We start from the raw sequence: 26,906 nt of genomic DNA on the forward strand, positions 1-26,906 counted from the left end.
TGCACATGCTTGAGGCATGCACTCCACCCAGCTGGATGACACATTACACAACACATACCATACCTACACTACCCTCAGCATGCACAATACCTCCATGTGTCTGGTGTGTTAAACCTGGGGTTATCCCCCCTTTGGTGGATGAACACATATGCTTCACAGCCCTGCTAGCCACACCCTGGACACACACCCATCGCAGCATACACGGAACATGTGCACTACAGCCAGTACTACTGACGTCTGCTGACAGCAGTTGTTGATGGCATGACACCCCGGCAGATGGACAGTGTACATACATATGCTGACACATACCACAGTGCACTTCCGTAGCATGTACACAATGGTAGGGACCATGCTATTCCACACAGAGACATGGTGGTACTGACCTTTTCACAGACGCTACGGTGGTGGTCATGTTCCATGCACATCTGATGTATGGGCACATGTGCAGGCTGTTGCACGGTGGTGTATATTCACATGTGTGGGGTGCATCACTTGTCAGCCATGGTGGGTCCTCGTGGTCCATCACATGCTCCAAGGCTAGCTACCTACACATGACTGCCGCACATTGCACTGTGGGGCCTCAGGCAGTGTGGTGGTATGTCTGTATTGTTTGGCTACATCCACATTCAATGTCACATACAATAGTCCCCAGGCATTGCAGACCGAGATAATGTTGGCACCGTGCCAGGCGATGGTGTACTTACCAACAATACACACTCTCACACACTACAGGGTTGCAATCCATACATGGACATCGTAGTGTCCCTGTGGACACATACATGGTACTGACATGCACACGTTATGTCCTGGGACACTGGCCCGATGTCACCTTCCGATGTCCCTAGCTGTTATGTCCCGCCAACCTGTTTGGTATGTGTCTCCACACCAGCCCACTATATTCACTGCTAGCCTGTTGTCAGACATTGTGTACCTTGACCACCGCACAGCCGCATCTATCGCACTACCCATGGGTGTCACTGCATTGTACGTGTGGCACTGCATTCGTACACCCATGACTGGACCGTTCTGTATGGCACTGGGGCACATCCTCACGAACGTGCTTTACGCACACATTGATGGCCTCCATGCCTTTCCTGGCACCCTTGTTGGGCTTCTGTGTGCCACAGCACACCACATACACATGCTGGCCACCTGTCGTACCATTGCATGGGTGGTTGGGGTGGTACAGAGGGCAACAAATCAGACGTTGTCCTCACATTGCCCTTCAGCACCATTCCACGTTCTGGTATTGGCAACGTACACATCCACCTGCACATCATACCCTGTGTCTCAGGATGTTAGGCTATATGACTCCTGGACAGGACACACAGTGGTGCAAGCATATCATACTACCTACTACATGTCAGGTACATATGGCATTACACAGTCCTCAGTCATGGGGCCCCTCATGTTCACTATTGGCTTACATACACAACATGCTGTCACAGAGTACTGTCCATGCCTAGATATCCCACATCTACATACCTGGCGCCATTATAGCTCCACCAGCTCATACCGATAACGACCATACGGGTGTCAGTGTGGCACATACATCATGTGGGTGTCATGGCATCAGGATGCATGACACATGGTGCATGCACATCACCTTTGCATAGCAACATTCACCCACTGACTATCACATGGATACTGGCCCCGTACATGCATATCACATTGTACATGGTTGCTGTACACACAAATGCCCCACACGGTCCTGTGGTTATCGTATTCCACTGTGGCATGGACACACTTCTGCAGGGCCACACCTATCTGTACTGTGTGTGATGCTGGTACATAGATAGTCATTGTACCTGTGGCATACACACATCTACACACGGTCAAGGGTACAATACCACATTCATGGTGTACCTTCCACAACGGCTACGACTTTACATGGCACAGCATTGTCATGCCACAATGTGTACCAGGCTCGGACAGTTTACATATGCGGCTGACAGACGGAAAACACATCTGTACACATCTGCATACCACATACACAGGGGTATCTTCTGCTCTGACATGGACCATGTCCTCCGCATTACTGATGCATATACTCCTCATACATGACAATTGCAGTGGGCAGTGTGAACGGACTGCTCATGGATATGTGCACACATGCCACACTGCATGGGCTGGGCTTCTGTGTTACTTCCGCAGACACAACACACACCATGCTGTGGAACATAGGCCCTGTGCACATCCCACAGGGACACACAGTGGCACTGTTCATGTGATAGCTCCCTTGCTGTTTGAGTGACACGTAGTCATGGTACCACCACAGCAGCAGTACTGTGTAAACATGCAGTTGACACCCGCCTCTGCTGTTCACAGGACACTACCATGGGGAGGTGACACTACTGTGTACACTGCACATGTGTTTACACATGGACCTGCCAGACCTCATTGTTGCCCACAATGCACCTGCTACAGATCATTTGGGCATGGTTACCTGTTGTTCCTTCCATTTCGGATGGCTATGATGCTACTACTCTGTCCCATACCTACAGGCCATATGTATCCTGTTATTGTACATACCAATAGGCAATACCTCCATTATGCATGATATGCCTGTGATACTGTGTATAATGTCTGTCATATCCACCATGACAGCTTTACATTACACATAGTTGACATAGTATCTCCTACTGCAAGGCATACGTGCACGTCGGGCGCACATTACATATGACATCAACGGTATATGCCCATACACATGTGTGCTGTGACAGTATACATACATGTTCTATCCCCTGCTATGGCACTTCCTTGTTGGACATCCACTGCCAGCATCGGCGTGTGGTCTGGCATTGTTCTCTCTTATGCCCCCCTGTGGCAGCCCTTGTGGTGTCTCGGCTGTGTACATGATGTCCCACTGCTGTGCACACGGTGTCCACAGTCATTGGTATGCTCAGCAGGATAGCACTACATAACCACCTTTCAACACTCTCTGCATTATGGACAAGTATCATTACTTACAAACACCATTCCCATACAGTACAGCTTCGTCGTACACATCATGCGTTACACACCCGTACATATCGTGTGTTCTACATACCTTGTCGGTGTTTCATTCCGTTTTTCGTTCCGTGTATCGGTATTCCTATTTATTACTCTTTCCGTTGTACACTGCTGGTTCGGTATGAGCATACGGTTTGAATATCCTGGGAGTCATCCTTATATCCGTCGATACCTGCAACATGTGGGTTCATCCCACCAACTGCTGTTCCTCAGTGTGTAATTGTGCGCATATCACCTGTGCATCTACTCCATTCGGACATTACGCGTCATAACTGGGGTATGGTTGGATTCCTCACCTGGGCGTTGGCTATTTGCCCTACCTTCGTGGAGATGGTCAGTATTGTGTTATGTTATGTGTAACTGCAGCCGCTATGCGGGCGACAGGTACATTTCGCAGTGGTGTTAGCCGTGGATTGTGTGTGTTGGGTATGGTATTAGGTTTGACATGTGGGTGTCCCTGTCCTGACAGCATCTGTTGATGGCGTTTTGCATTCGGATGTGTAACATAGCTGTTGTATTCCTTTAAACAATGCATGCAAGTATGCATCCGCTGTTGATTGTGTTTCCCACGCGAGATGTTGCGGTTATGCAGATGTCATTGACTGCCTGTATGTTTGTGCTGCTATTACGGCTTGTATCCCTTTAATATGTACGATGGGGAATATCGGAGGTTGTAGGTGACGGATACGGGTTGTGGGCCTTGCATCTCTACATACACGGTATGGTTGTCTGTGTGCTCCATCCCTGCCTGGGGAGTTGACAGTTAATTGTCTGTTGGTCTGGGAGTGTAGGTTGTGTTGTTGTCATGTGGTGTTGGTATCGCCTGCGTATGTGCTTCATGCATGTATTCCTCTGTCACATCTGTGGTATATCAGCGGTTGTTTGTACGTGACGACTATCCCTTGTCATTCTGTCCCAGATATTTACAGTGATTGTGGTTCTGTACTTGGGATGGCCTGTTTGCCAGTGGTTGCCACCTATTCAGGTGGGGATTGCTTGTTTGACACTTGTAGAACACACAGCGGTGTTTACGGGCCGATACGTGGCCACGGTCAGTAGCGAGGTAGCACATACGTATTTCCGCGGTACATACCTATTGCTGTGTGACTTTGCCGACGTATCATTTTGCAATTAGCATATCGGTGTCATACATACAGTCATGATTAGTACATACGTCCTTTCCATTTCCTGTGGGGTATATTCCTGTGCTACATTCTGGGACATTGTCACTTTGCATCATTATACGTCGCCACACGCCTAGCCAGGGTGGGGCTCTCACTACTACTTTGGGACTACTGGTGTACATATGCCTGTGGCTAGTGTACTGTATGCCTACACATATTATTCCACTCTGCCTCTAACATGGCACCAACATACACATATTACAGAGACACACACATTACACTCGCACAGTGACACACACGGCACCCTCACCGCACACATACACATACTATGGCAGTCACGGGGACAGTTGCAGACAGTACCTGCGTGGGCCACATCACCGGCGGCAGTGTCTACCTCCCCCCTCATATCATCATAGTATTACCCGCGCATGTACTGTTACTGTACTGTGGCCTGGCAATCATTCCGACTCGCGGTTATGCATTTCGGTATGTTGACCTTTCCATGGTTGGCGGTATCCTCTTCTGTTAAACCTCCCGGATGCTCAGGTTGTCGTTTCACTATGTATACTATGTACAGATATCACGTGCTACATCTCTGTCACCTTACATCCCTCTGATTCCCTGTCTTACCTGTAGTACTTCTATGTATATGTGTACATATATTTCTATATATGTAATGATATCTATCTACATATATGTATATGCACATATATACATGTTTATATGTATACACCTTGCGGCGAACGTGGCAGCATACAGCAACGCCATCTGCTGTAGGACCCGCATACGGTTCAGGTGTTGCCGTTCCATGCTCCACTGGCTGTTGGGTGTACAGTGTTTGGGTGCTGCCTATGTTGGAGTCACACATGGGGCCACCCATACGGTACACTTTACGGGTGGTCATGTTTGTGTGCCGTCCATTTCACTGTGTGTGCAGGTAGGGAGGTGTCAGTCCATGGGGCCTACGCTGTCAGAGTATGTGCTATACGTTCCCTCTTTGCCAGGGCATAGGAATATTGGGTATGCCTCCGTCTGCCTACTGGGGCTGGCACAGTGTGTTCATGGTCCTGAACCCTCTGTGCCTGGACTGGCCTTGGCAGTTGTGGTGGGCTTTGTGGCCCTTCGCCATTATGTCCCTGCAGCAGCTGCTTCCGCAGGATCATATTATGTAGCATGGCACATACTATGAATATGTGGGCACATGTGCCTGGAGAGTACTGCAGGGCTCCACCAGATGTATCCAAGCACCAGAACCGTGATTTTAGCATCCCAAACACACGCTCTATGATTATTCTGGTTTGTGCGTGTGCCTCATTATGGCGTTCTTGCATGTGTGTGTGTGCATTTCTGATGGGAGTCATCATCCATGGCTCTAGTGCATAGCCAGCATCCCCCACAAGGTGGCCTTGTAGGATGTCCCCCCTGGCGAATACCTGGTACAGCTGTGAGGCATGCCAGATGTGGGAGTCGTGGTAGCTTCCAGGGCTGCCAGCACACACATCCATGATAATGCCCTGCGCATTGCACATGACCTGGCAATTGATGGAGGGAAATCCCTTGCGGTTTATGTAGCGTCTACCCTGCTCCCCAGGTGGTGACTTGATTTGTATGTGCGTACAGTCTATCGCACCTAGTACCTCCGAGTATTGTGCCACACAGTGGAAGTGGCACATATTGCTAGCCAACTCCTCCTGAGATCTGGGGAAGTATATATGCTCATTGGCATGTGGTAACATGGCATCCAGAAACTGGTGTAGTACCCTGGATGCTGATGCCTGTGAGATGCCCATTATATCCCCAGTTGGCCTTTGAAAGGTACCTGTGGCCAGTATTCGCAAGCTTACACATACCTTTGTGTCCACTGGGATGGGCTCCCCTCTGTTGTTTCTTGTTCTCAGGTGTGGCCGGCACAGCTCCACTATTTGCTGTAACGTGTCCCTATCCACCCTGTAACGCTCTACTATCTCCAGGTCTTGTAGCCCCTGGTAGGTTACCCTTGGTCTGAACACTCTCCTTCTCCTCTGAGGCCTACGGTAGTTGTCAGCATCCTCATCCACAACACCGTCTGTCTCTAACACATGCTGATGGATCACGGCCACGGCAGCACCCAACATGTACATTTTAAAAGTTCCCCGTGTGTTTACACCTATGGTGCGGCGTTTGGGAATACACGGCTGTGTGTTGTGTGCATTCACACTTTATACTGTTGTGCTGTACACCCGGTGATGTCATAGGGTGTGTCTGTGCAGCCGTATCTGGGGATTATCTTCCATGTTTTACCGTTGGCACTGCAATGCTGTTGCCTTTGGTGTTGCATTACTCTTGCCTGCAATGGATTCCCTTTCGACCTTCCCTTACTGTTTCTGCATGTTGCACCTACTATTTCCTGGCATGCATCCTGCAGAGCCCTGTCATGTGTAGTTTCTGGGACATGGCATATCGTGAGTTTTGTGTGCCGCCGCCGTTATGCTGCCTCTCTGCTTGGCTCTGCTGTGTCAGGTCTTCACTCTTTGCAATCTGCTACCTCCCCCACTTTCTTTGCATTCATATGCCTCCCCTATCCCGTTTTGCAGGTTTCTGCATGCAGAGTTGTCAGCTGCTGCCGATTGGCCTTCGTGGGTTGATTAGTGTTGATTGCTCATTACTACTCCAATTACACTGCTTCCACATTTCCTCATATTCTCAACATCACCTTCCTGTTTCCGATGTTATTTGCGGGGTGAGTGTCACATGACTGGGTTAAGGGAACGTAGTCATCCTCGTGCACATGCACCTCTGTGCGCATTGTGTGCTCTCAGCTCAACTATTTCCCCACACACCGGTCCTGCAGCTGTGATGTGCAATGTACAGCCCAGGTTTGCTGAGCTCCAATGTGCTTCCTCCTACAGTGGCACACCCCTCTGCAGGTGACATGTATTCCCTCTGAGCCACTCCTCGGTGTATTACCGCTGCGCCATTTGGTACAGCCTTATGCCGGCGGGGGTTTTGTGATTCAGTATTATCTGCCTACTAATCTACTAATTCATAGTTACCACGCCGAACACTGCCGCGAGTCCTTGGCAACCCTTGCACCGTGGTTGTGGCTTTCCATGCATACCATAGTGTATTGTGGCTGTGAAGCTGATGTGTATTACGCTGCTGTTTTATAACATTGTCATATTATTTCATTGTTTTGCACCTTCCGCAGACATGTCCTGGGTTTCTGCTCTGAGTTTCTGTGGACATACCATTTATGTTATTATTTACATATTGTGCATGTTTTCTTTTGACATTCTCTGTGTCTTTCGCCATTGGCATATGGCAGCAGTGTGATACCTGACTCTGACAGCCTTCCATTACTCCTATGTTATGTTTGGGAAAATGTAAACCGTTTTTTTTTGGTTTACATTGCCGTGGCCTTATGCTACGCCTGCGCCACTTCATGGATCACTATATGCCTTCATTTGCATGGTGCAACACCGCACATGGGGTGGTTAGCATACCTACGCTGGTGGCGGCGCAGATCCAGCGCACGCCGGTAGTGCACGTGGGATTGGATCGTACCTGAATCGCTCGGTGGCCATATTTGGCATTGTAATGCCTACGCTATGCGTGTGCCTGGCGCAAAGTTCATGAATCCCGGGGATAATTTTCACTTCCATTTTTCTCTCCCATTGTGTTATTTCCTTAAAGTCTACCAGTGTTCTTCTGCCTTGTCCTTGGCACTTTATATCACCTCTGACAATCTATGCCATGCTTATAAAAGTCACTATTACTCTTAATATTTATCTTCTATTCTTACTTTCATTAGGCATGATTTGTATATTTTAATTTTGTTTGCTTGCATTTACTAAACAGAGCACCAACTGTACATCAAGAGTTAATATCTGTATATAGTGTACAGCATAGAAAATACAATTGTGATTGCTTAGATTCTGTCACTAATAATACAGTACAGTTGTCACTGCAGAAGTATTCCATATATGAATTCTTTATCTGTTGCAAGCTTACTGTAAACATGTATATTTTTTCTTCACTGTTCAAGTACATCCAGAGTGCTCCTAAAGGTGCAAATTAAAAATATATATTTTACTGTAACTCCTTTTTATTAGTAAATCTTGTATGTCAATTTTTCTCTTCCTGGTTCTCTAAAGAGCTCCTGGTCAAAAAAAAAAACATAAAATAAATGGAGAGGCATGTTTTTTTTTTCTCTAAATAAAATTTTATGTCCTTAATAGAGTGACCCATTTGGAAAGGAGAGCCGCGTTGAAGATGAAATCATTGCTTATACCTGGTGGCACTTCCTTAACAACCACACAGATGATCCTAAGTGGCTCCTTCGGTTCCCCATGACAAAGGTAAATGACATAGGCAAAGGATTATGTATAAAATATCATAAATATATTGTTTACAGCTTGGCATAATCACCTCAAGAGAACCATGAGGCCATCTTAACCCATAAAACAGAATCTCTGGCATGTTTTATGTGGATTTTTTTTGTTTGCTTTTGTGTGCATGTTTGTGTGTCTGTGCATGTGCACATGAGCATATGTGTGTATATGCAAATGCATGTATGTGTTTGTGTATGTCTATGTGTATGTGTGCACATGCATGTGTATTTCAGTATATTTTCATAGGTTCATAGATAGCTGCTATGCAGTCAGTTTTAAGACCATCATTATCTTAGCCAGAACATTTGTGTCAAGTGTCACCTCTTGACTCAAAGAGGGACACACAGGATGGACTCCGAGATAAATTGTGAATGCCCATTCAGCTGTCAAAATTAGTGCTGAAGGTAACAGTGATACTGCTTTGTTTAGCATGCCAAGGCAGTTTATTCCAGATGTGATAGCTGCACTTGAATAAGAAATGGCCATAATACCAGAATGTCCAGTTAATTTATTAATAAAGATTAAGGTATTTTGTAGGAGTGTCTGAAGACTCATTTGTTCTGTGAAGATATAATAGGTCAAGAAGCATTAAATCTTTCATCACATGAAAGGCTAAACATAGATCACCATGGAGGAGTCCATTAGTAGACAGAATACAAGGACAGTGTGACTGGATGGTCTGAATAACCAAAGGACTCATGGCCCCTGACTATGTTAGTTAGGAATTTTGGAGGTCTCTCAAGTTGAGTAATATGTTTTGATAGGTTATTCCAAAGGGGTATTATATGCAATAATGAGATGAATAAAAATTGAGCAACTTGAGACTAAGACCTCCTTTGATCTGAATGTGATGCCCTTGGTTATTAAGTCAAATAGAAGGATTTTCATCTACAGTACTAATATAGTGGCAAAAGGAAAGGCAGTCATTCAAAAAGGTGCCCAGATTTCCAATGACAGGATTGTTTCATCTACGTGATATTTCAATAAATTATTTATTTTACCAAAGTGAGCAGTACTACATACTTTCCATTTAGTTTAAGGCCGTTCTCCTTACACCAACTGTTAGTATACTGAAGCCCTTTCTGAAAAAAAACTCTATGTCAGTGGGAACACATATAACATCAACAGCTTATAGTCATTCATATTCTTAGTTCATCAAGACCTGGAATATTGGTTTATAACTGTCAGAAATAAGTACCAAATAGTAGAGAGGCCTAGTAATGAACTCTGTGGAGCAGGAATAGTGAGAGTTTTGCATTTTGAGGTGGCGTTCACAGCTCTAATAATATGGGTTATGTCCATCAGCCCCTTTGTTATTCACCTTAGTACATATAGGTTAATATTCAGGTTCATGAGTTTGTTGATGTCACCCATGTGGGGAATAGTATCAAATACCCATGGAAAGGTCTGTATATAGTTTTTTTGCAATATTTTTACTCTGGCTCCCTTTATTACCAAGCCTTTCGCACAGTACTCTCAATAAACTCATTTGTTCTCTCAAGCTCAGGGAACTGAGTTCTCTGTTTGGGAATTGCTTGAACCTGGGAATGAGGGTCAGGCTATGGGGAAAATGTCATAACTTTGAAGGGACAGTTTTATTTTTTTTTCTAGCCATAATTCCATCCCCTAGTGTTATGATATGCACTCAGTCAAAATGGGTAGGCTATAAGGAATGTCTGAATGTATGATTCTCCCCATGCCCATAGGGTGAATGTCTACTCCTTCCGTCCTACCCACTCAGCCCTGGCATTCCTTCTGTGCTCCAGGCTCCACCAGAGTTCAGTCATGGACTACCCAACATGCTGCCACCTTTCCAGGATAGGTACAACTATCCTCTCTACTTAACCATCAAGCACTTAAGCTGCTAATTGCTCAGATCACCTGGTTTGTATTCAGGGCTTCAGTTCTTTATGCTACCAGCAAGAGAGTCAGGGCCAGATATTTAGTGTGAACTGTATAAGTACTATCTGCTGCTTCAGTTACTTTTTCAAAGCAGTTTACAAAGTTAAGGAAACAGGACCCCCTTCACAAAGCCAAACTGATATGGATCCCTAGCTAAGAGATTATCAATGCCAATGTTAATGAGTTCCAAGATGATGCAATACATGGTTTTATAAATAAGGCTGGTGAGACTGATGGGTCTATAGCTTCCTAGGTATGTGGTTGGACTCCCTTTGTGTATAAGCATCACTAGACATGTTGTCCGGACTTCAGGGGCATAGTTAGTTACCACATTTATGTTGAAGATGTTAAAAAGAAGTTCTGAAAGGCCATATTTATTGCTAACAATCAAGCTACATGATAGGGTACTTTACTTACCCAGTCATTATTTGGCCCATAGATATGTATGACCCTAGCCCTGAGTAGCATCCTGCCATTGCCCAGAATTATACCGCAGTACAAGGACAAAATGATTGGCTTCAACAATTGGCTAAGCATCTGGTGTCATTCTAAGAGGATCCAGTATCTGTCTGCCTGGGAAGACATGGTCGACAGACCACAATTCTTTGCCAGAGATGCCCAGCACCTGTCGCTCCTGGGATTCCAGATACTGGCTAAGGCTCTTGCCAACCCTATAGTGCCTTTTTTAGGCAAGGTTCAAATGACAAATTCACCACCATAACAGGAATAGGCAAGCAAAAATGTCTAAGTCTAATTCTCAAAATGCACTCACTCAAGGCACTCCTTAAGAATGGAGAACATCGATATCTGTGCAGTGACTAAGACCTGGGTCAAGGCTCTAGAGAGCACCCCTGCATTACCAGGCTATAACTCATACCACACTTTTCGGCCATCTAACCTGGACTAGAACACCAAAGGCTGAGGTGTGTCCATATTCATTAAGGATATCCACACCTCCAGGCTAGTTGTGCAGCATAATGCACCCGAGGTTATCCAAGTGCAACTAACTCTGGGCAAAACTGCAATCCAAATTGTAGCTTGCTACAGATCCCCCACCATGCCCCAGGATTCCCACTCCTCTTTTCTTGATATACTGGAAAATATTAGGGTTCAACCAAACACTCTAATAATGGGTGATTTCAACTACCCCACCATTAACTGGGAAAACTACTCATGAACCAACTCCTTCGCTCAACGCTTTCTGGAATTCATAAATTCCAATTCCCTGGATCAACTTATCCACAACTCCAGCAGGGGCAACAGTATCCTAGACCTAGTCATTACCAACATGAGTGACCGGTGTTCCACACCTGAAATCATCTCTTCATTGGTCAGATCTGACCATAAGTTAATCACCCTAGATATCTGCATCCCGCCCCCACCCACCATTACGGAAACCATGCTAAAAAAGTCTCCAATCCCAACTTCATGCCTCTTAAGACAGAAGTGGTGAACTTCATGACACCCATGCAGATGGACAATACAGTTACAACTGCTGAATCCTATGCAAATGCACTCTATAAGCACTTACACGAGTGCATGGATTGTGATATCCCAAACAGAACCAAGACGCTATCCTTCAAAAAAAGGAAGCCAATCTGGTGGTCCCCTGCCATAAACAAACTATACAACAGAAGGAAGAAACTGCTGCAAAAGAGATTAAAATCCAATGAGTGGAGGAGCTGCCTGGTCAGCCTCAGTAAGAAGCTGAGATCCCTTATAAGATCCTCCAAAGCTAGCTACGAAAACAAAATTGACACTGATTCTAAGAGCAACCACAAAGCATTCTTTAGCTATGTCAAGAATCTCAATGGCAACACCCAGTTCTGCTCTGAGTTACAGCACAACGCCTCAAAAATTACAGAACCAACTGATATTGCCAACATCCTGGCAGATAAGTTCAGTGCTAACTTTACCCCCCTCTCACCCCCTAAAAAGCCCATATCTATACAGGAAGAATGCAGAGTCCCTGTAATCACATCTATGCAGGTAAAAGCTGCACTCTCTAAAACCAAAAACACAGCATCCATGGGACTGGACAACATCCCAGGCTGCATTTTACAAGAACTTCAGAATGAACTGGCTCCCCACCTAAGCATCATGTTCAATCATAGTCTCATGTCAGGCTTTGTGTCCACTGAATGGCGCACAGCAACAGTTATCCCACTTCACAAAGGGGGGGGGGGGGGGGCACCACTGATCCTGGGAACTATCGCCTTATTAGCCTGACGAGCCTGGTCTGCAAGGCCATGGAATGTATCATCATGGAACTCATAAACAAAGACATTGGTAACCTCCAAACTCTGGACCCCACCCAGTTTGGGTTTGTGAAAGGCAGATCATGCCTTCTGAACATGATCGACTTCTTTGAGGCAGTCACCAAAGCTGTAGACAAGGGTAAGGTGGTTCACACAGCCTATTTTGACCTTACCAAGGCTTTCAACACCATCCCCCATTCTGAAATTATAGCTAAACTCACTCAACTAGGTATAAATCCCTATGTCACAAGATGGATTGCCAAATGGCTCACTGACAGAACCCACAATGTAAAAGTTGCAGACTCCAAATCTAACTTCGAATCAGTGACAAGTGGAGTACCACAGGGTTCAGTCCTGGGATCTCTCCTGTTTGGTATCTACTTTTCCGAAGTACAGGCTAACACAGAAGGCCTCTGGCTAACAAAGTTCCCAAATGACTGCAAACTAGGAGCCATAGTCGAGTCCCCAAGTGATGTGGACACCCTACAGAAGGGCCTCACTGAGACAGATGCCTGGTGTTAGAGGCATGCCTCAAGCTCAATGCCAAAAAGTGCATTGTCATCCCCTTTGGTAAAAACTCTGTACCCATGAACTACCACATAAACGGCAGTCTACTTAATGCTGAATGTGTGAATGGGACCCAGGTGGACAGTAGTCTCTCCTTTGATAATCACACTGCCACAGAAGTCAGAAAATCCTTCTATGTGGCACACCTCATCACAAAAGGGTTCCCATCCAGGAAAAAAGAGGTCATTGTTCCCCTCTACTTGACACTCATTAGACCCATTATAGAGTACAATGCCCTTTTGGAATGTACCTCACAAGACACCTGCAGCAGCTGGAAAGGCCACAGAAGTACCTCACAAAGAGGATTACTGGCCTCAAACAGATGCCCTATACTGACCGTCTCAAAAAAACTCCAGCTTTACTCTGTAGCATATCGCCTACTCTGAGGAGATCTCTGCCTAACATATAAAGCTATGTTAAACCCAGAGCTGTTGGACATGCTATACCTAAAGAAATCCCAATCCCTCCGAGCTACAAGCTCTAGGGACCTAAACCTGGTCACCACAATAAACAGGACATGCTGGAGGGATAGATTCCTGTCCCAGAGACTTCTTATACTCTAGAACAAGCTACTCATCTATGTCAAGCAAAGTTCCTCATTAGCACTCTTCAAGAAAAATCTTGATGAGTAGATGGGAAATAGGGAATACACCCTGGGGATCACTTCTGTGGCTCTGCTCAACAGGGGCACAGGAAATTAACTTTCTTGGATGGCATAAGCCAGGGAACCTTGTTGGCTAGGCTTACTTAGGCCCTTGGGCCGATAGTCTAGTACCTACCTATGAACCTATGAATTGTGCTTGCTGTTTGTCTTGGCTTATACCATCAATTTATACTTGCCCAGTATTCAGAGTAACAGGAGTTTGGATTTTTTAAATCAGGTGTAGTGAATGCATCACCCATGAAGATTTATATGACTCTTCTTTTACATATTATGCAATGAAAGTTTGCAGAAGTCCTGCCTCGGAATCGTCTATGTCTAAGTAAGTCTCGGAAGCTCAGTGTGGCATGGTACTCAGAGTATTAATAATTTTGGAATTTGACTCCAAGTGTGAAATATGTCTCTTTTTTGCTTTCTATGCTAGTAAAAATATAAAACATGTGCAAAGAAAGCACTTAGTCATTCTGCAGGTTACTGTGTATGAAATGACCTTTGCACTTTTACTGACTACCTTTTTCTATTCTTGAGTTGTTAGCATACATTTACAAAATTGGGAATTGACCTTTTTTATCTTGCTTGGTTACAGAACAACCAGAAGCTATTTATATAGTAAATGACTCTTAGTTTGCAGAAAATATTAAGTGAGCAACTTTCATGTTTGCAAAACTCTTATCAACTTTTATTTTGCATGAATCTACCATGAAATGAAAAACTTAGTGCCCTTCTTGGCAATTTACAGAACTCAGAATATCACTCATATTATGAAGGCATTTGGGAAGACTGATTTCACTTGCACAATATTGAGCCTTTTACAGACTCATGTTTTTGTGATTAAGCTCAAGGCCTACTGGCCACTGAGGAACTTGATAGCATGTTCCTGTCTTTGAACTTGGGGTGTCCATGTTGTCATCTAATTACTTCTTGAAGGTATGAATTGATAGCCTATATTCAACAAATAGATGAAGTTTATTCAGCAAGCATAAAAAATCTTTGAGATTTGATGTTGTCACCTTTCATGGTACAGTTAATATTAGTTTTTATTGAGGATGATTGCCTTCTTGTGTTCAGGTTACCTGGGAAAATCATAAGCAAAGGGTTTCAAATAGTAAGGGATCCTTTATTGCACTCTTTGTCAGGTACAGGTTTCCTCTAAGAAAGCAACTGAGATCCTGGGATGAGATACAGTTCCTATAGTCTTTCTCAGTATGACAACCCTTGAATGCCTTTGATTCTGTTTGTGAAGAATTTTTGTACCTTCTCCAGTTATACCAGATAGCATGTAAGCAGATTATAAAACAAGTTCCGTATTCTATAATTAGTCTGATAAATATGTATAAATGCATAAAGCAGGGAAATTACTTTTTTGGCATTGCTGACAACTCCACAGTGTATAAGGTGGGCAACACTGTATTCTTTATGGATGATAGTGTCTACATGAGCATAAGATGAAAGGTCGTCATCTGCAAGGACTCCAAGGTCTTTTATTCAGTTGTCAACCTTTAGCTTTCGGTCATGTGTAAATGTGGCAAAGGGATTTTACCAAATCCCAAAATTATACATTTTTTTTAACATTGAAGATAAGGTAATTTCTATCTACTGCATCTTCTATATATAATATTAAATGCTGTTTGAAGGGAGGCGGTGTCAGCAAAGTAAAATTCAGTGCTTCTCAGCTTGTATTGCAGCCATCTGCATATTTGGTCAGCCAGGTGCTGGAGTTAGTTTCGACATCTGAAAAAAGGATGCAGAAAAGGAGATGACCCAGGACAGAGCTTTGAAGGACACCACTGGTTGCAGGGGATGGTGAGGATGAGTCCTCCTATTCTTACCTGTTGTGTGTGACCATGTAACCAATTGTGAACCCAAGTTGTTATAGCTTAATTTGTTTTCATCATGGGGTACGCTGTTAAATGCTTTAGCTGGACTGAGGTAAGCTGCATTTACAGCCTTAATACACAACAGTGGCCACCCTCTTGAACTGTATGATGTTAAACACATAATCTTGACAAAAATTGTGTTTGATTAAGTTGTAGATAAAGAGGTTTCTCATCATCTTGCACAACATCCTTGTGAGGATGTGTGATGATGTGAGGTATTGCCAGCAATATACCAAACAAAGTCCTATGCACGGGGAATTGCACGGTCCAAACCAAATGCACAAAAACAAAAAATAGACCAGCAAGGGCAGATCCAGATGTAAAGTATATATCCCAATCCTTTATTAACAGACCGGTTTCGGCATTAACTGCCTTCTTCAGTGTAGGACAAACAGAAAGTGTCCTGTTAGCATACATAATATATATAAAGTAAGAACCAATAGGCAATGATTAATCATGAATATTCATGAGTGATTGAGAATATGAAATACAACCAAAGCCTAAAAAGTTTCGTCATGCAAAACATGACTAAAACTAACATAGTCAGTATGACACCTACTATAATTCATAAATATAGAATACAATGAAAAACATAAAGCTTAATAAAACTTAATACAGTCACTCGTAGGAGCTGATGTAAAAAACAATGTCAAGATGCAAAATGAAAAAATAAACATGTTATCTTAGAAAGATGCCCTATGAACAAAACTGTTATCAATAATACACTATTGAAAAATAAATGGGTATATGAACTACAAATAACCTGAGAATAATGGAGATAAATGGAACACATCTCCATTTAACTCTAAAAACTTGGTTATGTAAATCCAAAACTGGTCCTGAAAATCATAGATATAGTCTTCAATAACCTGATAAAAAATAAAGAATATAAAAAAATATATATAACTAGACATACTATACTCATCCATGTAATGTAACATCCAGTATGAAAACCAACTGTAGGTAACCCTTAAACCATGCAATGTAAAGAGACCCAAAGAAATATCATGCTGAGAACATATTCATCAAAACATAAGGAAACATTCCCAAAAAGAGATGTAGTGTCTGTATTGCAAAAACTAAGACACTACCTGCAATCTTATGGACAGAGAAATTCAATACATACAACCAATTACAGGTGATCGTTTAGACCAGGAGGGAAAAGACCCCCCAAACTGGTAATCCAGTATTTTTCTTTATGATCCAAAAGACCATGCCATCCTTGTTTATGACTGCGATCACCTGTAATACGATCAATGATCATGAAACTGAATTTTGCCTGATGATGTTTGAAAGTGTGTTGATACAGAGCACTGCTGGGTTTGTGATTCTTAATATCACTGCAATGTTCATTCATTCTTGATCTAAGGGCCCTTGAAGTTTGGCCCACATAAAACGCACCGCAATAACAGGTTGCTAGGTACACAACCCAATCACTACCACAGTTACCAAAGGTTTTAATATTATATATCTTGCTGGTATTGCGACTAGAAAATTCCTTGGATTTATTCATCAAGGAACAAGACCCACAATGGCCACAAGGAAAGGAACCAAATAACTCATCCCCTTGTAATGTAAGTTGTTTATAGGTGGTCCCCCCACTACCTATGTGTTTGTAATGAGATAGATAGGAACCCAATGTTTTGCCACGTTTATAAGCAAATTTACATTGTTGCCCTAAAAGTGACCTCAAATGATCATTGGCAAGCAAGATATTCCAGTGTTTATTGATGATATTCCTTATCATATTAATATTCCTGCCATAGGTAGTGATGAATCGTATGGGGGTATTCAATGTAGTGTTTGTCTCAGATTTATACTCCAACAACTTTTCTCGGTTCATATGATTAACCCTACATCTGGCTAGATTGATATCTTTGTAATCATAACCCCTGTTGACAAATCTGTTACATAAATCCATGCTGGCTGATTCATATTCAGCATCCTGAGAACTGAGGCGCTTAATGCGCATGAATTGTGAAACTGGAATACTCCTGATAGTGTGGCGTGGATGCATGCTCGAGGCATGTAACAAAGTGTTATATTGCGGGTACTTACGGAAAACCTTACTAGATAATGTGTGGTCCTGGTTTTTGGAAATAGTGACATCCAAGAAATTGATAGTATTCTGGTCAAATGTTAATGAAAATTCCAGTCCCCAAACATTACTATTAAGGTAATCAACAAACTCATGTAAGTAAGCCAAATCCGCCCGCCACACTAACCAGCAGTCGTCTAGATATCGTCGCCAGATATCCATCTCAACCCGATAGATGTTGTGCTGGTTGTCATAAATCATGTACTCTTCAAAGTAAACCATAAACAGGTCAGCATAAATGGGGGCAAAAGAAGCCCCCATTGCTGTACCCTGCAATTGCCAATAGCACTGGCCTTGAAAATATAACACATTTTTATTGAGTACATGTTCCAACAAACAGATTAGTAGAGTATTGAACCTGGGGGAGTACAAATTTGCCCTATTGAGCCAGTATTCAAGAGATTGTAGGCCTGCCCAATGTGGAATACTGGTATATAATGCCTTGACATCCAAGGTGCACAAATACCATCCTGGTTCTAACTGGGTATCCTCAATGATCTGTAAAAATTGGGTTGTGTCCTGCAACCTGGACCTAATCAAACCCAGCAGAGGTTTGAGATATTTCGTAAGAAAGGCTGATAAAGGTTCAGTGAGAGATCCTATTCCAGAAACTATAGGTCTACCAGGGGGTTTGTTCAATGATTTATGAATCTTTGGCAAAAGATATAAAATCTGTTTACGAGGCTCAGAGACAGTCAAGGAAGAAAAACTTTTTTTGTTAATAATCCCCTCCTCTAAAGCAAGCTTCAAGAAGGAATCAATTTCTTCTTTGAAATGAGGTGTGGGGTCTATGGGCATGTGCATATAACAAGTTTTGTCTGATAATTGTGACAAGCCCTCCTGTATATAATCATCAGTATTGAGAACTACCACTGCGCCTCCTTTATCAGCTGACAGTACTGTAATTTCTTTATTATTACATAATTCATCCAATGCCAACCTATCACCTGGAGTAAGATTGTTTTGTAACATAATATTACCATAGTTTTCAAAATGAAGATCCCTCATAACTGAATCCATAAATATGGAGACATATTTATTCATAGGTGGTTGAAACAATGATCTACCAAACCTAAATTCATCAGATACTTGTGTGTTCTCATTGGCAAAAAACAGTTTAAGGTTAAGATTACGACCAAAAGTTTGCAAATCCTGTATAATATGATACTCATGAGAGAAAAAGGCAGGTATGTAATTCAAACCCTTGTTCAATAAAGCTGTTTGTTCCTCGGTTAATAAAGTTCTAGAGAGATTCAGGACATTCTGATTAGATGTCTCAGCTGAGACTAGCTCAGAAAATTGGTCAATAGACCCTGAAAGGAAACATTCGGAGATTCTTTTCCTGTGCTTCCTGCCCCCCCGATGCCCTGTGCCACTTCTAAAGGGATATTCCTATTATTTTTCTTCTTTCTATTTGGTGATCCCCTATCTGATGTTCCCTCACTATCCGTGAGCGAGGAATCATCCCCCGAGGTACTGTTAAAGGAACCATCCCTATTTTTCAAAATGGATCGGGGTCTCTTTTTGGTACGACTAGGTCCTATCTTTGTTTGATTTGTGTCAGCAAATCTGACTGAACGACTGAACTCAAATGGTCTACCCCTTTGATAATCCGAATAGTCCCTATGAAATTTTTTGATTTTACATTCCTTAATAATCTTCTCATGTTCAGTCATATCTTGTGAAAGTTTTTTAATATTATCTTGATATTTTATAGAAGTTTCAAATTTGCTCACATCCGAACATATAGTCTTAATCTCCTGTATATTCATATCCACAATCCTTTCGTAATATTGTAATAATATATTCACAAATAACATGGACCCTGTCTGTAAATCTTCTTTCCAATCTTGATTCAACTTATCATCTGGTCTTCCCACTAGGGGTTGAAGACGTATTCTGAGTCCCCTGGGGGCCATCTTTTGAGTAGAATAAGCTCGGAATAATTTAAGATGCCAAATATTGGATCTAAGTGTTTTGAATGCCCTGGTAAGAGAATGAAAAAACATATCACAATCCACAATCAGTGGTTGTTCATTAGTGTCCGGATCATTGCTAGGTGGGGTGTCGATCCCAAAAACACCTATATCCTGCCTATCAGCACATAATCCGGACAAAATACTGTTCAGGTCCATGCTGTGAATAATAACGTATTTAACCCACAGTACTAATTATAAACAAATAATAATATGTGATGTGGATAATGATAATTATAGCTCCCCAGGCGTACCAAAAAGTGATGTATATCTATATTGTACAAAAAAACACATTCAAACCTAAAGTTCCAATATAGGGCACAGGAACTAAGGGCGGGCAGGAAGCACACCCCAGTCTACAGATGAACTAGTCACTTATAGTATGAAAAGACCAAACCAAAAAGCCGGTCTATATATCTCTACTAACAAGGAAAATAGCAAAAATATTTATTTAAAGTAAATGATTGCAGTTATAAAAGATCCACCCAAGTGAAAATTCAACACACCAAACAGTGAATTGTCTTGAGTATATAGTCTAATCATTTATTGTGTGAGACCGAGCAGTGAAGGTATATCCATCAAGACAACAAAGTGATTGTCATGCAACTATATTTAACCATAGGTCAAAAAATGTGAAAATTTCAAATGAACTGATAGTTGGATATTCAAAATAGGAAATAGGAATAAGGCCTAACCTATCTGGGTACTAGAAAAAGTTATGTATAATATAACTGTCCTTATAAAGTATCTTGTGCAAAAACTGTACTCAACACAACATAGAAGATGTTTGTATATCTTGCCTAGTGATTAATGCAGGCCAGGATACAAGACCTTAAAATAAGGCATCACTACTTGTAAAGATACTACAACCCTAAACTAAATACTATCAATGTCATTGAAAATTATTGAAATGCAACCATTCATTAGGAGTGGCCAAAAATATAAAGGACCCAGAAAACACACATTAATCAGTAGAGAATGTCTATAACCTTGAATAATCCAATAGTGATTTGTACAGTGTAGTCTATATAAATTAAACAAAACCACCAATCCCTGCCTATATTGTTATCAGAACTCAATAAGTGCTAACATCTATATGAGTAACTCATAAAAAAATAGTGTAGAAGAATGGTGGTTTAAATACAAGAAAAATCACATAGGACCAAATATCATAAGGTTCAAAAGGTCCCATACAGTAAAAAACACTTGACCCCAAAACTAGGGATAGAACTTCCACTGTAAAGACCAGAAAAAAATGTAAAAAATTTTGAAACCTATTGCTGTGATCAGAGAATTAGAATATATGTGACAAAATCATGTAAAAACACTATTTAAATCCATATATTCATAATGTTGAAACAGATCCTGACCTGTAAAAAGAGCCTAATATATCACTATAAGGTCCTGAATATGCTGGTTGACTGTGGGAATGAGGCAATCAAACCCCATATATATAAAAATATATATATGTAGGCCTTAATCCAGTCACATCCATAAAACCTGAAAAATATGAAAGTCTAGAGACCAAATAACCTTATTGATATGAAAATTGCCAGCAATGCCAGAAGTAAGGCGGTGGATGTGTAACATGCCAGTATAAAGAACCCACTCTGGATCACTAATCAGGGAGCCTGAATCCTCATCACTGACTCTGGAGAGGGACGTTCACTGGAATATAAATCAATGCACTCATTATTTACAGATGCAGACCTCTCTTCATCAAGCACAATTTCCCTTAAGAGCACACAGGGAAAAAACTCATCCCAGGGTCTGGGTTTCTCTATCGGTCTCCCTCCAGGTACCCAGTAAGACTCCTCACTGGCACAGCTGTAGGGTTAAGTCCGCAATTGAGTGTCCAAGCCAAGTCCTCCAGCACCCTCTCTGTTAAACCAATGCTTTGTGTCCCTGCTCTAAGTAGAGGATACACAGACTCTTTGAGATTTAATTTTCACACACACACACACACACACACACACACACACACACACACACACACACACACACACACACACGCACACACACATCTGGCAAAGGCCTGCACAGATTACCTGCTCTACCCACTTTGCCCAGACAATAAGGTAGATTCACTGTCATCAGTCAGTTACTATAAGGCTCTTAAAAAGGTATCCAATTATACTGAGTGAAATTAATATTAATATAAATCGTAATGTTGACTAAACAGCAAGGCTTTCAGGAGTGGCCCAGGTTATCACCAAATAAATATATGTAAATACTTTCAAAGCTTAAATATTTTCTAAAAGGACCAACCACAATGTAAAGTTTAAATATATTTAATAATAAATAATGAAAAAAAAACATGTGAAACTGCCTATGTGAAAAATGCACCAACAGTGGGTCCTGCAGGATAAAAATGAAATGTAGTTGTATGTCAGACTATATTGAAACTGTTGAAATTAATATATTGTAACAGAGGACACTGGAAGAGAAGAGGTTAATCTCAGTCCAGCTAACTTTTAATAATAGTCTGAAATTAAATTACCTGGTTTAGGCCATATAGATTTTATCTCACAGTTCTTTCTGTCGCCAGAGATGAAAAGTCTGTGAAAACCAGGACTACAAATCCTACTGTATTGTTCTTAGGGGTGAACTTATTGCTACCCTGGTAGGGTGGATGTTTTTGAAATTTTTTTTGGCTTCCAGATGCTATAACACATCTTAGCAAAGCTCTATGTGTGTGTATGGTGACGGTTCCACTTGAAAACATTGAAATTCCAAAACATCAAATGTCATATGGTCGAGATCATATCATCGATATTTTGGAACATCGAAGGTTTCAAGTGAAACCAAATTAAAAAAAAACTTTTAAAACAAGTGTATACAGGGGGGCAAGCCCCCTGCACCCCCCACATCCCCCTACTTTAATATACCAACTCCAAGATCGCACTGCAGTGGGGTAAAGGGAAATCTCCATTTTAGCGCTATATGCAGAAGCACTAAATGAGAGATTTCCCGTACCCTGTCTGCAGTGTCATCACAGAGATGGCACATTCACAGACACAGTGTGCAGGGCATCTTGCTGCCCTGCAGAAACACTAGCTTTTTCCATTTTTTACTTACGTTTTTCTTCCCCTTGACAACATCAATGTTCAAAACACTCGATGATATGGTATCAACCATATGAATTTCGATGTTTTAGAATTTCAGTGTTTTCAAGAGGAACTGCATGGTGACACATATTTGCAAGATTCTAGCTCAGCTTCTAGTAAAGGGGTTAATGTGGGAACCAGACATCAGGAGACCAGATGTATATGATGTCATTCTGTAATCTAGCACTGAAATTATGTTTTAATATTAGATGAGACAGACGTCTCAGGGTAGTCTGTTTCTAAAACTTGACAAGGAAGACCACACACAGACATAATCTTACTTTACTTTAGTAAGTGAACTAGGGAACAGTAATTCTTTAATCAGTCAGGAAAATATAGTGAGATTAGTTAAGTAGCATTTTTCTGCATCTGTGTGAATGTTTCCATCTGTGTTATTTTTAATATTTCCTGTGATTGAAACTCTAGTGTTTATTGTAAATAGATATTCAGTATTTTCATGTTTTTTTTTATTATTTACTATAAAATATATTTAAATTTTTCATTGTGGCTGGTCTTTTAGAGAATCTTTTAACATTTGAGAGTACTTATATTTATTTGATGACACTGTGTCCGCTCCTGAAAGCCTTGTGTTTGGTCAAAACACTACTATTTGTATAAGTGTTAATTTTACTAAGTATAATTGGATATCCTGGTAAGAGTTTTAGAGTAGCTGGCTTTGGACTGGCAGTGTCTACCTTATAGTCTGGACAGAGGGGGGGCCTAGCTGGTAAATCTGTACCAGCCTTTTGTGTGTGTGTGTGTGTGTGTGTGTGTGTGTGTGTGTGTGTGTGTGTGTGTGTGTGTGTGTGTCTGTGAAAATCAAATCTCAAAGAATGTGTGTGTCAGCTACTTAGAGCAGGGACACAGAGCACTGGTTTCACAAAGAGAGTGGTGGAGGACTTGGCTTGGAACACTCAGCTAAGGACTCAACTCTACAAGTGTGTCAGTGGGGGAGTCTTATTTGGGGCTCAGAGAGAGATAGATGGAGGGAAACCCAGCCCCTGGACCGAGTGTGTTCCCTGTGTGCTCTTAAGGGAAATTGTAGTTGGTGCAGAGAGCTGCATCTGGAAATACTGTGTTTATCAACCTTTGTTCCAAGTGAATATCCCCCACTGGTGTCAGTGGTGAGGACTGAGGCTCCTTGATTACTGGCCAACAAGAGGGATGTCACAAGTTGATTGGTCTGTAGTTATAGGGATCTGCAAAAGGACCTCATTTGTAAAAGGAGACCATGGTAGCCAGCTTTGAGATATCAGCAACATAGACAGTTTTTAATGCTCCACTCAAAATGTGCATACAACAGTACGTGGGACTATTTATGACTGCACAAATTAAGCTTCAGAGTTTCATAGGTGTAAAATCTGCATTTTGGTCAAACCCATCAAAGAATGCCAATTCCTTTTGATCATACTTACATTTCTTGCCTTCCATGTAGTCATTGGCTACAAATTTAAATATATAAAGAGTTTCTGCATTTCTTTCTCTTGACACTAGTTTATTCCACAATGATTGAATAACACAGGGAATATAGGAGTTCCTTTTGGCAGTTTTCTTTAGTTATATCAAGAGGGCTGGACCACTATGACAGTTATTAGAGTACTGTCTGTGTATAATTAATCTGAAGTCTTTCCTCAAAATTTCATTTATAAGCAAGGTAACATTTACATCTGACCAGCGTATATTCTATATTAAGTAGTTTTAATTTTTTGAAGATATTGTGTGTCACATTATTCATATTGCTTATTTTTGTTATTGTGAACCTTCTCCATAAGCATTCTGATATACAGAAGTCGCCTGTTGTTAGTTGACAAAAATCAAGGTATTTAATAGGTTCATATGTTCATAGGTATGTATTAAGGTAACAACCAGGGCCTTTATAAGTCTAGCCATGCAACCTGATCCAGTTGTGTCCCCTTGTAACATGTGTGTTTAAATTGGTGGGGTATGTCAGTTAGGAGGGTGCTAAAAATTTATGTTGGGGGTTATGTTAGTTAGGGAATTTTTATTCTTGGCCTCTGTCTATAAGAGACAGGGGGAATAGCACTTAGAAGAATTTATGATTTCCCAATCGAGTAGCCAGGGTTATGTTTGAATAGGGTTAGGAATGAACTCTGCTTCAAATGGATGGGGAGCATATTCCAGAGGATGGAGATTCTCTGAGACACATATCTATCTTGCCAGCATGTTCTATTTATGTTGCAAGCAAAGTTTAAATCACTAGATCTAGTGTTTTTCTGATGTTGTTTGTTTTGTAGATGTGCAAAAGCTCCATCAGAGATGGATCAAAGGATGCCTTGTATGCTATGCACAGATCACCTCTCAACAACCTGTAGGAGACATGGCTCAAAGGCAATCTGTTACTACCCTGGATTTCCTAGATGAATAACCTCTGTGGGTGTTCCAACTGTTCCATATCCCTATTCAGATACATGGCGAAGGGAACATTGTACTCATTGATGGGTCTATTAGGATCTACTTTGAAATCCTATGTCCATATAACCAATGTCATTTACGAGAGACGAAAATAGCAAAAGATGAAATACCCAAATGGCAACATTTTCCCAGGTTAAGTAAACACTTGCCCAAACATAATTGAAGCATACACCAAGGTAAGTAAAACCCACCTAAGTGGGGGCTACGACCCTCCCCCCAACTATATGTATCAACTCTGGGATCACACTACAGTGGAGAAAAGGGCATGTTGTGCAAGTGTTTACTTATCCTGGGAAAATGTCACCATTTGGGTATGTCACCTTTTGCTATTTTCTTCTCGCATAAATGAACATCGGTTATATGGGCGTCAGGATTTCAAAGTAGTTGTAGTAAGGACTGAGTAGAGTGGTACTGTAACTTTCTTGGACCTGGATGCCATACCCTTAGTTATAAGTTGGGCAATATAGAAGGATTTTCTTACCATACTGGTTACACATTGATCAAAGACCAGATTATAATCTACATATGTTCTCAGATCTCTGACTACCAGGTCAACACTTACAGGTGTCTTATCAATGGAGTAAATTGCCTGGGTTGATGTTTTCCCAAAAGGCACTATAATGCACTTCTATACATTGAGTTTTAATCCATGGCTTTAGCACCATCATTTGTCTGCATTAGACCTTATCACAGGATGTTGGTGTCATGGGGGAATTCATGATAGTTCTCAATTTGCAGTCATCTGTGAACTTGGTGAGCCAGAGGCCTTTGACATTAGCCTTGACCTATGAGAAATAGATGCCAAAGAGGAGTGGGTGCAACACAAAGCCCTGTGGTACTCCACTGGTGACCTGCATCTCATTGGAGGTGGTCACACCAGTTCTGACTTCTTGGGTCCAATCTGTGAGCTAGCTCATAATCCATCGAGTTATGTATGGATTTATGTCTAGTTTGGTGAGTGGATATTGTACTGAATGACTTAGCCAGATCTATGTAGGCACTGTGCACCATTTTGCCTTCATCCATTGCCTTCATTAACTTCTCAAGAAAGTCTACCAGGTTGAGTAGGCATAACCTTTCCCTCAAAAAACCAAATGGGAGGGATCCAGTTTCTGTTGGCTCCCAATGTCTTTGATGATTATTTCCATGATAATTCATTCCATGGATTTACATTTTAGAGTAGTTAGACTAAGTCTGTAGTATCCAACATTGTTTAATGGTCCACCCTTGTGAAGGTGGATAATCATTCTCATTCTCCATTCTCTTGATCCGTAGCCTGTTTTGAGGCTGTGTTTGAAAAGTGACTCAAGTGGTCCTGATAGGTCATGTTTCAAACTATTTAGGAGATAGCCCAGGATATTGTCGGGCCTCATTGAGGCTATGTTTTTGGCCTTAGCAAGTGTCGCCATAACCTGCTCCATGCTAATAGCTGGGGGGGGGGGGTTAGGCTAGTAGGGATTTCTCAGGAGGAGGGCAGGGGTGGGATCTGAAGTTTGAGCTGAAATTGTCAACTAGCAGGTC

The 26,906-nt window shown here is 41.9% G+C and overlaps 1 protein-coding gene across 1 annotated transcript in view; it reads left to right on the plus strand.

Annotated features, from left to right (window-relative positions):
* LOC122799221 (autocrine proliferation repressor protein A-like) overlaps positions 1-26,906 on the plus strand; it is a 660,522-nt gene that overhangs the window by 287,273 nt on the left and 346,343 nt on the right. The window contains exon 4 of the mRNA XM_044068140.1: positions 8,354-8,473. Within this exon, the coding sequence (XP_043924075.1) occupies positions 8,354-8,473 (120 nt within the window). The remainder of the gene's footprint in view (positions 1-8,353; positions 8,474-26,906) is intronic.

This window comes from Protopterus annectens, chromosome 4.part0 (assembly GCF_019279795.1).
Source record: "Protopterus annectens isolate FY-2018-M chromosome 4.part0, PAN1.0, whole genome shotgun sequence".
In the NCBI taxonomy this organism is placed as follows: domain Eukaryota; kingdom Metazoa; phylum Chordata; order Ceratodontiformes; family Protopteridae; genus Protopterus; species Protopterus annectens.